This window comes from Sebastes umbrosus, chromosome 14, assembly GCF_015220745.1.
Source record: "Sebastes umbrosus isolate fSebUmb1 chromosome 14, fSebUmb1.pri, whole genome shotgun sequence".
Taxonomy (NCBI): Eukaryota; Metazoa; Chordata; class Actinopteri; order Perciformes; family Sebastidae; genus Sebastes; species Sebastes umbrosus.
This window is the reverse complement of record NC_051282.1, coordinates 2,394,685-2,408,659: the sequence shown is the minus strand read 5'-3', so window position 1 is coordinate 2,408,659 and position 13,975 is coordinate 2,394,685. Positions and strand designations below refer to the sequence as shown.

General features: G+C 40.5%; 1 protein-coding gene and 1 gene segment (V, D, J or C); both read left to right on the top strand.

Annotated features, from left to right (window-relative positions):
* Nucleotides 1–5,642: 5,642 nt before the first annotated feature.
* Nucleotides 5,643–9,776, top strand: LOC119502253 (complement C1q-like protein 4). Its single transcript, XM_037793124.1, has 5 exons — nucleotides 5,643–5,887; nucleotides 6,749–6,814; nucleotides 6,893–6,923; nucleotides 7,990–8,234; nucleotides 9,330–9,776. Exons 1-5 carry the CDS (start codon nucleotides 5,873–5,875, stop codon nucleotides 9,642–9,644), a joined length of 672 nt encoding a protein of 223 aa, XP_037649052.1. The 5' UTR covers nucleotides 5,643–5,872; the 3' UTR covers nucleotides 9,645–9,776.
* Nucleotides 9,777–10,961: 1,185 nt separating this feature from the next.
* On the top strand, nucleotides 10,962–13,975 carry LOC119502257. The segment is given in 2 exon segments: nucleotides 10,962–12,428; nucleotides 12,582–13,975. Coding segments are annotated over 2 exon segments (561 nt in total).

The window sequence follows — 13,975 nt, the reverse complement described above, 5'->3', positions numbered from 1 at the left end:
CGTTGGAGATGTCACACTAGGCGTGTCAAGACAAAACAATTCTGACAGGCTAGACTTTTCCTCAGGGTGTTGGAAACACAGACGTGGCGACGGTTGTCGTGTACTATGACACACTTCACGAGATAAGAGGATCGATTTTCGCACACGACACTCATTTATCGTTCCCGATCCCCTGCGACGGCCGTGTCGGGCTATAATCAGGCTGATATCGTGTAGTCTGAACCGGGCATAACACGGGGAGAACATGCAAATTCCACACAGAAGGCCCCCAAGCCGGGTTTGAACCTGCAACCCTCTTGCTGTGAGGCAGCAGTGCTTAAGACACAATTAGAAATAATGAAATAATAATAATAATAATAATCTAATCATTTGTGTACAGTCCCTTGCCATGTGGTTTGATTGGAAAGAAAACAATACAGCACTCCAGTAATGTATTTGAAACAATAATAACTAGTCTATCAAACTGTGTATTCAGCCAATAATAATACTTTACATATGACGCTGAATAAAAAAAAATAAAAGCAGAAAAGAACAAACTTGTAATTTCAGTCTTGAGCATCCACTACAGCTCCGCAATGCATAGGTGACCTAAAGGTTAGAGAAGCGAGCTTGGGTCGTTGGTTCAATCCCCCGGACCGGCAGGATGAATCTGGGTGGGGAAAGTGAAAAGCAGCGCTGGCCCCTCCCTCATTACCACCACTGAAGTTCCCTTGAGCAATGCACCCCCAACCGCTCCAGTGGAGCTGCTCAGTAGCCAGCAGATCAGACTTTGGTTGTACTGGGCAGCTTCCAGGTGTGAATGTGTAACTGTGTCAATGTGATCAGGGCATTCCTGAAAAAGAGAACATTGCTCTCAGTGAACCTCCCCCTGAATAAATAAAGGTAAAAAAAAAACTAAAAAAAAACGCCACTGCCTGTGACTGTTAAATGTCCAAATACATCTGAAGCATTTATCTGACAAACAGCCAGCACTAGACAGAGTTCATCGTGAGGACCATATGTCTCTGGACAGCACAGAGGATTACTGCTGGATTGATAGAGGGAAAGAGATAAAAAGAAACTGTCCTATTGAGGTCATAGGCCAGATGTCAAGATGATTAGTGCTGAATTAGAATACATTTATTAAATAATGTGTGTATGTGTGTGTGTGTGTGTGTGTGTGTGTGTGTTAGGGGTTATGAAAGAGGCAGAGACAGAGGCCAGACAGGCCAAACAGCAGACTGACATTCTCTTGTCCTTGCTGTGAGCCTTCATTGTCACACATAAATGTGTTTTCATATTAATTAAGATTTTTTTGTAAGAATGTAAGAATACCATCAGAGAAAACCAACAAAAATGTTCAAAGAACCATTAAGACCAGTGGGCAAGTTACTTGATAACTGTTTTCATTTACAATAGGGCTGTGAATCAATTCAAATATTTCATAGCGACTGATCGCATGATTGTCTATATTTAATCATGATTAATCTCAAATTAATCGCAAATTTTTTATCTGTTCAAAATGGTCCTTAAAGGGAGATTTGGGAGTGGGAAAATATGCTTGCTTTATGCAAATGTATGTATATATTTATTATTGTAAATCAATGGAACTCAAATCAATGACAGATATTGTCCAGAAACCCTCACAGGTACTGCATTTAGCATAAAACAATATGCTCAAATCATAACATGGCGAACTGCAGCCCAACAGGCAACAACAGCTGTCAGTGTGTCAGTGTGCTGACTTGACTATGACTTGCCCCAAACTGCATGTGATTATCATAAAGTGAGGATGTCTGTAAAAGGGAGACTTGTGAGTACCCACAGAACCCATTTACATTCACATATCTGGAGGTCAGAGGTCAATGGACCCCTTTGAAAATGGCCATGACAGTTTTTCCTCGCCAAAATGTAGCATTAATTTGGAACGTTATTTAACCTCCTTCGCGACAAGCTAGTATGACATGGTCGGCACCAATGGATTCATTAAGTTTTTCTAGTTTCATACGATGCAAATATCTTCACTCTAAATGTAAAATTCAGCCTACAACCTCCAAAAGATCGGTTGCCTTTATGTGTTAAAGAAATTAGTGGCATTAAAACCAATTTGCTTTATTATCGCGTTAAAGTAATGGGCTGTAACTCATGTAACTACTTTACTTTTACCAAATCCTCCACACCCACACATCACATTTTCTGTAAAGGTCCCATATTATAAAAAAAGTGAGATTTTCATGTTTTTTTATTAAAAAGCAGGCTTAAGTCCTATATAAATACTGTGAAAGTATCGAAACACTCAATCCACATGGAAATACACACAGCCTGTATTCAGAAACTCTGCATTTGAAACAAGCTGTCAGGATTTCTGTCCATTTGTGATGTCACAAATATACAATATTTAGACCCTTTACACTGATTTAAACATAAACATTCTAAATGTGTCCCAGTTTATTCCTGGTTGCAGTGTATGGGAATGTCATCAGCTGACAGGATGTACACATGGACCCAAGCTGTTGCCTAGCAACACAATTCTGTTGCAATCTCGTTGCAATTCCATCGAAATGCGCTAAAACATAGCATTTCAGACAGAGGGTAAATACAGGTATATTCAGGCTGACAGTATGAGGAAAATAAAGGTTTTTTTTAACATTACAGCATGTAAACATGTTCTAGTAGAAACACAAAATACAAATATGAACCTGAAAATGAGCATGATATGGGACTTTAACATGTGTGGAAACAGAAAATGAGACATCCGTACAAATAGCCCTCTTGTTGGCTAACGTTAGCAGGCCAGCTAAGAACACAACATGCGAATAAGACAACTTTGGAACTAGCTGGCAGTAACATTCTTTCTTTTGGTGGAGGCTATCTGCCTCCGCGCACTTCAAGCCAGCAAGGTTATTCAGACGTTGCGTGTTAGCCAAATGGAAAGCACCCTTTGTTTGCACTGAACTTTAAAGGTCCCATATCGTGCTCATTTTCAGGTTCATACTTGTATTTTGTGTTTCTACTAGAACATGTTTACATGCTGTAATGTTAAAAAAACACATTATTTTCCTCATACTGTCTGCCTGAATATACCTGTATTAACCCTCCGTCTGAAACACTCCGTTTTGGTGCATTTCAATGGAATTGCAACGGAATTGCATTGCTCGGCAACAGTTTGGGTCCATGTTTACTTCCTGTTAGCTGATGTTATTTACATACACAGCAACAGGAAATAAGATGGGACACATTTAGAATGTTTACGTTTAAAACTGTGTAATGGTCTAAATATTGTAGATTTGTGACATCACAAATGGACAGAAATCCAAACGGCTTGTTTCAAACGCACAATTTTTTAATGCAGCGTTTTGATAGTTTAACAGTATTTATATAGCACTTAAACCTACTTTAATATAAAAGACCTGAAAATCTCACTTTTTACAATATGGGACTTTAAAGAAATAGTAGTGTTAAAAGAAATTTGCATTAACGCATTATTATCGCGTTAACTTTGACAGCCCTATGATATACGTTACGTGAATTACATAAGTTAACTAACAGCGGTCTCCTGGGTGAAAGTCCTGTGTTTGTTTGACCCATCCATTCACCCCGACCTCTTCCCTACGCGGACTTTGTTGCTCTTCATACTACATCATCTGACTTGCTCCTTTGCTCCCGTCATAATTTCTACGGCCACTAGAGCTTGGCACCTAACTTTGTCTTCTTGTATTTGTATTGGTGAATATATGTGGCTATCGAATAGATATAGACCATGTGAATAGATGATAACGGCCTTCTTGTCAGGGTTTTAGTTTAAAGGGTGGAACCCAAACGCAGAGACATCAGGCAGACAGATAAATCCAACAAAAAGTGAGCTTTATAATATAAAAGACATGAAAATCGCACCTTTTACAATATGGGACCTTTAAAGGCTCAACTCAAATGCATCTGTACCGAGCCCCCAGGAAGAGCGCAAGGCCTTGAAGTAAATATTCATAGCGGCCAAACGGCGGTACTACAACTCCTGTGTCCGTCACGTGATGCCATTGGACCCAAAAAGACGTTTTCCCATAGACTTACATTGGGAACGAAAACTCCCAGTTAGTAATGGAGATGGAGGTATGGCCTACCTGTTCTGAACTTCTGTAACCAACACAAAACCCCAGGATGGAACAGTGCCAAGGCTCACCACAGCGGGTCACAGGTCTACGACAGTCTGTTTTTGTTTCATCAGTCCTGAGGTCAAATTCCAATTTCCTCCAGCCTCTTCTCCAAACTGACTCTAACAGTGTCAATACACACTCTCTCTAACAACAAACACTCCCTAGTTTGACCGGAGTTCGCGAGGGATTGACAGCTGCTCAGACACGGTGAGGCTCCAGCTCGACTCTGATTGGTTGTTTTCCTCTGGTCTGTGAAATCTTGCAGATGCCGTTAGGAGCACCGGAGGACACCGGAAGACACAGAGGCACATGATTTTTTTCGGACTACCTGTCTCATGCAATACCGTCAGGATATAGTGACCGTTTTATAAAAACAACTTTTTTTAAATCATATTTGCTCCATTTCTACCCACTGCTGCTTTAAACAACACAATACAATGACACATAGAAGTGCTTTCTGATCTGCAGGACATCATGTGCCTGCCTTCCAAAACAAATCTAAAAGCTATGGATCTGCAGGACCTCATGTGCCTGCCTTCCAAAACAAATCTAAAAGCTATGGCTAAGGTTTGCTAAAGTTTGGGCACAAAAAACAACTTTTTCAAGTTAAGGGAAAGATCATGGTTTTGGTTAAAAAAGAGGGACTTAGTTCGTAGTAGAGAAACGATTGTGGTCATGCTTTAAAAAAAACGTTAGTTGGAAATGGGAAACGGCAGTCTCCCTTTAAAGGGACTCTATGTAAGAATCAGAAATGTCTTGTTAACAGCGACACCTGTGGCCGTTAAGTCAACGAAAGTCAGCGTCCTGTTGCTCGCGCTTGTGCTCGCTCTACATAGACATGAACGAGCATCGGTCAAAACATTGAGGCGACACATGTCAGCTAAAACCACAATATCACTCTATATTTCAGCTGCTTGGCAGTAATGTTAGCTGACCAGACGAAGGTCTCTCCATGAATCAATGCTGATACTGTGTTTAACTGCTTGAGCCTGTGAGTGAAGGCAAGAAGGCAGAGGAGCAGAGTACAGCAGAGACTCCGGTCCTGGAGACCAAAGCTACGGTCTCCCCTGTGTCTTCTGGCTGCGGTCGGGGGGGCTGAAGCAGGAAGAGTTGACGTTGTTTTGCAAGACGGGCTTGACTAGATAGAAGGTGCGGTAGCGGTTTTGTTGCTTCCGTGTAGTTTGTGTTGGAACAGCGTAGCCACACGCGAGCACGCATGGGACGCCGACCCGCAATGATTTATAAGAGTGTAAGTGTTCGAAGTTACAAACAGTTCCTTTAAAGACCTGACATTTTGTTGACCCATACATCCATTCCAACTTCCTCCCTATCTGGACCTTAATCACTCAATAATGACCACATCTGACTTCTTCCTTTGCTCTTGACAGAGTTACTACAGCCATTAGAGGGCTTTATCATTTGAATGTAAACACGTTATTTTGGGACACTTGTACGGTAAATAAATAGCTTAGTTGTTGTGGCACCCTTCGTCAGTTCAGCATCCCATCCACTTTGGAAACACACACCGCAATGACTTCAGCTAAAGTCCAGTTTTTCTTAGAAATATTGTTTGATAGGTGTGCGTGTGTGCGTGTGTGCGTGTGTGCGTGTGGTGGGCATGAGTTAGTCAAACAGATTTTGTAACAAGCAGCAGCGGGTGGACTTTGCCCACTGAGCACAGAGACATTTCAACTGAAGCCTGGCTGAGAGTGTTTCAGAGCTGTACAGCTGTCAGCAGGAAGATGAGCTCCACCAAGGTACCTGTCTGTGTGTCTAACTGTCTTATCTGGTCCTTAAAGGGCAACTTCAGTATTTTTCAAAACCTGGACCCTATTTTCCCACCCAAGTTTTATGTCTAACTGACTAATGGGGGACAACAATTTCTGAAATTGGTCCAGTATTGAGGGAAAGCGCTGTAGGGCTGCTCACTGGCTGCAACGTAATCCTATTGGGGCAAGCTGGTGCCATCATTTACGTCCACTGAAAGTGCTTGTTTTTACCATTTCATGCTCTGATTGTTATTATAAGTGTCTGACATTATGGAAAGAGTCTTACTCAAGGAGAAGTTTCACTCTGAAATCTGCAGAGGTGACGGTGTTGCCGATGGAATAGTGGAATATATCCATGGTGGAAACGCGAGTGCCATCCGGGCAGAGTTTGTTGTGAAAGCATAGCTTAGTGTTATCTAAAAGATTTTCAATGACTTTTCAATGACTTTCATGACTAAATAGTTAGATTTCCATAATGTGCATGAGGTCTTTGAGTATACGGATATTCAGACTTTTCCTTGAGTGGGACTTGGACCAAATAACAAACAGACCGAATCAAATGAAAGGTAAGAAAAAACTTTTATTTCTCTGTCGGGTCCTTTCTGTAATGTTATCAGACACTTATAATAATAATCTGAGCCTGTCAGTGGCAAAAACAAACACTTTTAGTAAACGTATTGTTGCATTGACGCTGCTCACTTGCCCTCGCAAAAAAAAAATTGTTGTCTCCATTAATCACTTAGAGATAAAAACATGGGAAAATAGCGCCCAGGTTGAAAAATACCTAAGTTACCCTTTAATTTGTTTGATATTTTTGGTTAAAAATTTTTGGTTCTCTTTTTGTTACAGATATGTTCTGTTTTTGTGACGGTGTTGTGTGTAACCAGTTTGGTTGTCGCAAACCCAGTGGAATTGGTGAGTGAACTGACCTTTGACCCTTGACCCTTAACCTTCAAACTCAGCTCTTATACTGGCTACCAACTCTCTCCACAGATCCCCCGTCAGACAGCCGCCAGACAACAGGGTAGGTAGTGGGTTTATAGCAATGTGTGTATGAGAGAGAGAAAGACAGATGTAGGCTAACTGTCTATAATTGTGTTATGTAGGAATTTAGTTACATGTCATGTGTTTATGTGCACATGTAAGTAGAAGCACATTAAAATTAACTGGGGCTGTCAATCGATTAAAGGTGCCATATTGTACAAAGTGAGATTTTCATGTCTTTTATATTATAAAGCAGGTTTAAGTGCTATATAAATACTGTTAGACTATCAAAACGCTCAATCCATGGAGAAATACAAACAGCCCGTATTCAGAAACTGTGCGTTTGAAACAAGCCGTCAGGATTTCTGTCCATTTTTGATGTCACAAATCTACAATATTTAGACAATTTCTCCGTTTTAAACGTAAACAAACTAAAGTTTATTTCCTGTTGCAGTGTATGTAAATGACATCAGCTGACGGGAAGTAAACATGGACCCAAGCTGTTTCCTAGCAACGCAATTCCGTTGCCATTCTGTTGAAAAGCGCTAAAACGGAGTGTTTCAGACAGAAAGTAAATACAGGTATATTCAGGCAGACAGTATGAGGAAAATAATGTGTTTTTTTTAACATTAAAGCATGTAAACATGTTCTAGTAGAAACCCAAAACACAAGCATGAACCTGAAAATGAGCATGATATGGGACCTTTAAAATATTTATTCATGATTATTCACATGATTGTCCATAGTTCATCCATGATCATCATCATTATCATCATCCATACTGCATTCAGCATAAAAATATGCCTCCTTTGACATGTATGTATGACATGGTTGGTACCAATGGATTTCTTAGGTTTTCTAGTTTCATATGATTTCAGTATCTTCATCTATAGCTTTAGAATTGAGCCCACTACAATCTAAAAATCTCAAGTTGTGTTAACGTGTTTAAGAAATTAATGGCGTTAAAACGAATATGCGTTAACACGCTATTATCACTTTAACTTTGAAAGTTAACATTTCATTTGTTGTTAGCCATGACATGGAGATTAACTGGCAAAGTGATGCAGTCTTTTAATATTTGAATGAGCTATTGATCTGTGTCCCAGGGGGCGCTGTTCTTTTTTATGCAGCCCACCAGGGCCAGCTAAGAGATATCCTCTACAACCCAATCGTCTTCAACCAGGTGGTGGTGAACCAGGGCTCGGCATATGACAACGACACGGGTGTGTTCACCGCGCCGGTCGCTGGCATTTACCAGTTTGTGTTTGCTGCCCAGCTCTGCCGCGGAGACCACAACAACAGATGGTACTTCATGGTCAACGGGAACCAGAAGATGGCCTGCCATGCTCAGGTACATGAGACTAAACTAGGCTACAAAAAAAAAGATTAGCTTAAAGAAACCTAGTAACTAGAATTAACTAAATTAAACAAGAAAAGACATGACTCAATTATTCTTGTAATCAAAAGTCAAAGGGATGGTCTGCCATGCACTGGTAGACAATACTAAACTCTACACTCTTAGAAAAAAATTTGTAGAAAAACAGACAATGTCCTGGCAGAAAATTATCAGAACATTTTCCGTTAAGTTTACGGACATTTTCGTCAACCCCTAAAACGTAAATTTCTGTTGATTTACAGGATGTCCTCAGTAACCATTCACGGACACTTCTGTTAATCCTAAAACGGAAAATGTCTGTAGATTTACAGTATATCCTCCGTACCGAGCCAAATAGCAGGTCCAACCTTTACATTCTGGAGGGAATACAGACGCTGACGCTAGCATTTGTACGTTACCTTGTCTTTGTTGACCACCTGAGGCTAAAACTGGGGCTAACTCTACCTGACGTCCACTGAAGTCTAAAATATAAACATTGGTAAAACATAAATTCCGATACCAAATTTAGCCTAAAAATGAGTCAGCAAAATATTCCTGGCGTATCTGGTAACGTTAACGGTCGACAACAGCTGAACTAAACAACAAAACATGTTTCCAACTAAAATGACACTGAGCTAACGTTAAGTCCTTAATATAAATCACTCTGGTTAGACATTAATTGTTGATTTTTTACCACAAAAGTGTGAGAAAAGTTTCTCCAAATCTCCAAATCCGAAATTGAGTTAAGCTTTGTGACGGTCTCTGCCTCTTCCAACTTTCGTGCTAGTGGAGGTTCGTGTTCCCACAATGCAATGCGTATTTAAAAATACGGGTAAAACTCCTGTGAAAAATCAATACAGAAAAATCTGAAACTAAAGTGTCCACGTCCCGTTTAGGACAATGAAAACAAAGAAAATGAAAAAACAGAATTAAACAAACAAGTTTGTCATCTCTAATAAAGTCCATGAGTATTTATTATAAAAAAGACATGGATGATTTTGATCTTCAATAGCCAAGTTGTGTAACAGAACAATGTGCCTAAAAATGCCATCCTCCACTTTTGTCTCCCAGGTGTCTGGTCTTGACACAACCCTCAACACCTGCTACTGCATGGAGAAACTGAAGAAAGGTGACCAGGTGTGGGTAAAGCAGAAGGTGGAGAGCTGCGCCTGGGCCAGCACTATTTCCCAAACCATTACCTTCTCGGGTGTCCTGCTGGCAAGCGAGGGGGTGTCCACGCTGGGAGGGACGTATGGCTCTGGCAGCTCCTGTCCACTGCCCAGCCTGGTCCGCAACAGGGACATGGTGTCCAGCTCCGTAAGCCGGGATGCCTCTTTGTCTAGTGTGGCCATCACTCTGCTGCTCTGCTGTCTTCTCTTGGATTAATAATGGCAAAGTTATAGATACCTACATTATATAAGCTTTTATTTTACTCTTTTTTATATTTTCAAGGGTTCTAGTCTGACTTGGTGGGACCTGATGTTCTTCTTTTCTAAAAGTGTTACATCAAAACAAAAACAGCAGCTTTTTGGTGATTTTTTTTTTTTTGGTCACTTAAGCAGTGGTGGAAGAAGAACTCATGTTTTACTTCAGTCATAGAAATACCCCAGTGTAGAAATACTTCGTTACAAGTGGAAGTTTCTAAAAGAAAATTCTAAATTTTACTTAATTAAAAGTACAAAATTATTAGCATCAAAATGTACTTAAAGGGTCTATACATTCAGAACCACTAGATGTCGCACTAGAGCAACAGCATCTCAGACCATACTCCCCCCCTCCAACCAATTAGACTGTTGTCAGGCTATTAAATAGGCGTTATTAGTCTCTATAAGGCCCATCGATGTGGGTCAATAGGGGCATACTACACCCACTAGTAGGATTTATTATCTATTCACATGTAAGATCACTGAAAGAAGGTATAAAAGAACCCAACCTTTAGCGACTGTATTAATTATGACAGGAGCAGAAGCAGAAATCAGGCGCTGTAGTATAGACGGTGTGAAACTCCATAAGGGGTGGAGGTCGGGGATGATGGATGGGACACAAAACACCCAGAAGACATGAGTTACCATCCCGTGTGAAACCAACAATGTGTAGTTGTCTTTGTGTTTGTGTTCAACCTAAAACACATGTTATTCCCTAAACCTCAAGAAGTTGTAGTTTTGTTGCCTAAACCTACAGAAGTTGTAGTTTTATTCCCTAAACCGAACAGTTTTTTTGCCTAAACCTAAAGAAGTTGTACGTTTGTTTGTTGCCTGAACCTAAAGAAGTTATAGTTTTGTTGCCTAAACCTACAGAAGTCGTAGTTTTATCCCCCAAACCTAACTGTTTTTTTTACCTGAACCTAAAGAAGTTGTAGTTTTGTTTCCCTAAACCTACAGAAATTGTAGTTTTATTCCCTAAACGTAACTGGTTTTTTTTGCCTAAACCTAAAGAAGTTATAGGTTTATTGCCTGAACCTAAAGAAGTTGTAGTTTTGTTGCCTAAACCTAAAGAAGTTATAGGTTTGTTGCCTGAACCTAAAGAAGTTGTAGTTTTGTTGCCTAAACCTAAAGAAGTTGTAGTTTTATCCCTAAACCTAACTGTTTTTTTTGCATAAACCTAAAGATGTTGTTGTTTTGTTGCCTAAACCTAAAGAAGCCTAAACCTTTTTGTTTGTGTTCAAAACGTGACATTTCATTCAGTTTTACAGCATGTTAGCACTTGTTACTTTTATGTTTCACTTTTACAACGTAGTAGGCCCCTAATGACCCCCATCTATGGTGCTTATAGCAACTTATAACGCCTATTTAATGGCCTGATAACAGTCGAATCGGGTGAAAAGCAAGATGTCATCAGCATAGAGTGAGACCCTATGCTCCGTGCTGCCTCTCCAAATACCACCAGTAGACCAGTAAAGACGCCTTTACAGTAGTCAGGTCGGCTGAAGATAAATGCATGGACTAGTTTTTCCAAATCCTGCTGATACATCAGTCCTCTAATTCTTGCTATATTTAACAAAACAATAAGATTCTCCTGAAATAAGTCTTTGCATTTCCTAGTATTTAAGATGCCCAGATAGGCAGGTTGGTGAGGCCTAAGGTTCGTGCTTCATTAATGAGAAAGAGCTCGCTTTTGTTGAAATTGAATTTGTCTCCCGAAAATCGATCAAACTGACTGAGCGGAGGGAAGTGAGGTACTCAGGTTGGAGACAAAAAGCAAGATGTCATCAGCACAGAGTGAGACCCTATGCTCCGCGTTGCCCCTCCAAATACCAGATATGTTCTTGCAACTATGGAAGGCTGTGGTAAGTGGTTCAATGGTCAAATTGAAAAGCATGGGGCTAGGAGAGCACCCCTGGAAGGTTCAGACGTTTGATTTTTGGTGGATCCTTGTGTTTTTGATGGGTCTGGTAGTTCTGTTTTTGTAGCTTTATTTCTGTTAGGACTTCTTTTGTAAAGAGCCTCTCTGGGGGTCGTAACAGGAATACACAAATGTAATTATAGTCTACTTGTGCTCTAGATGGGGAAGTAATATTATAAGCATTAACTTAAACATTCACACAGTCAGCAATTTTCTGCCAGCTGTCCTTCCTGCATTAGATGCAACTGTATTTCTTCTAGCCTGGATTATGTGTTTAATGTCTTTGTATATCTGTATTATTTTTGTTTGTTCGTTTGTAAAATATGTTGACAGAAGACCTACACTTTTTTGTTATTGGTCATATGCAGCAAACACCGCCCATTTTATGTGAATGCGCACTTAGCCAGATTCAGAAAACCTGGGTTGATTTACTGAGTTTATAACCACCGTCATAGGACGGCTGACTGTGGTTGTTAGAGTTAGTGAAGCCTGATAACAAAAGGATATCCTGGGTATGTTGAAATTGTTTTGTAGTACAGGCCTCAGGATCATTACCCTCCGACCCCTCTGCTGGTCTGCCTGCCTCACCTGCTTGGTACCATAACCCCGAGTCCATCAGTTACTGATCGTAACAAAATCTTGAGAGGATAACCATGAGCTGAAAAGTGCTGACCAGTCTGATGATGCCAACTCGTGACAGGAGAGATCAAAGACTGAACTATGAGACGATCCCATCAGCTGCTGTCTCACTGTGAGAGATGTCTGTGTGTTGGATCCAAATGATCTCACCTCTCATCATCTGCACTGTTTCTCTGCTATGTACTGCAGGTACTTTTACCCCAAAGGCTTTATTTGTTGATTGTTAAACACCATGAGACTCAAAAACCCATGTGGTTTATTATGTGTTATATGCAAATGATTATTTATATCTAAAAGGGAGCATTTTTTAACATCTCAGCTTGTTTTCTTGCTTGATTCCAGATGAAGCATTGACTACAGTCCATCAGACCCCAGGCTTACTGGTGGAGAGGGGTCACTCTGCTCAGATGGACTGCTGGCACAACAAATATAGCACTTGGTATGACGCGTACTGGTTTCAGCAGTTACCAGGGGAGAGTATGAAGCTGATCGTCCACACGGTGCCTTTCAAGCAGCCTGACTTTGGGAACTTCAGCCAGGACAAATACTCAGCCAACAAGACTGTGGATGAGAGCGGATCTTTCACAGTGAAACATGTGGAACCAGGTGACAACGGAGTGTATTTCTGTTTTGTTACATTGGGACACAGTGATGCAGATACCTGTCAAGCTGCACCAAAACTACATCAGAGTCAGGAGGGGTTTCATAACTTCCTTTCAGAGAAGCTGGGTGACATGTGCATGTGGCTTCACAATGTGGTGATCGTGGTTTATGTTATGTTTCCCATGCCTGCAACACTTTTGCAACCAAGGAAAATAGTATCACAAGAGTAACACAGTTTTAATGTTAAAAGGATCTTCTGTATCTTTTCCTGTTGCTTTGCGGGTAATGACTTCTGTTGAAAAGCAATCATCACACCAATTTTTGAAGCTGGAGCACCAGGCCAAGTAGACAATTATAGACCCATCTGTATTCTACCTGCTTACTCAAAGGTCCTGGAAGAAGTCATTGCAGAACAACTAACTGACCACCTCGAAACCAACAAACTCATTCATCCTACGCAATTTGGCTTTTGGCAAGGGTATTCAACAGAAATGGCCATCTGTTACCTCACTGAGAACATCAAGAGCGCCCTTGACAAGGGTAATGTGGTGGGAGCGGTGTTTCTAGACCTTAAAAAGGCTTTTGATACCATGAACCACTACATACTCCTGAACAAACTTAGTGCCTTTAATTTTTCAGATCAAGCAACTACATGCATCATATCTCCAATGAGCAATGTGTAAAAATAAATGACAAATATTAAATCCCCCAACAATCCGTAATGGGTATTCCACAAGGCTCAATCTTGGGACCGCTGCTTTTTCAGCTTATATATAAATGACTTGCCATCATGCTGCAAAACAGCTGGATGTCAAATGTACGCTGATGACAGAGTCATTTACTTGTCAGCTAAAACCCCCTGTGTAGCACCAGAGACACTATCTAGTGAAATGGAGGGTGTATCACAATGGGTCCAACATAATCATCTAACCTTGAATCTTAAGAAGACTTTGTCAATGTGTTTCTCCATTAAAAGGAGAGCACATGATAAGCTTACAATCAAAACTGAATTTGACAAACATGTTAAAAAGTTATGTAAGACAGTAAAGGTAAATCTGAACTGTTTTAGAACGATACGACAATACATACCCCTTAAAGCAGCTCAACTGTTTATGCATTCAATGATATTTTCA

Excerpts from the sequence above, each read along its gene's own strand:
- LOC119502253 (XM_037793124.1), top strand. Across the intron at positions 6,815-6,892 it reads TCGCAAACCCAGTGGAATTG|ATCCCCCGTCAGACAGCCGC; the intron begins GTGAGTGAACTG and ends CTCTCTCCACAG. Across the intron at positions 8,235-9,329 it reads AGATGGCCTGCCATGCTCAG|GTGTCTGGTCTTGACACAAC; the intron begins GTACATGAGACT and ends TTTGTCTCCCAG.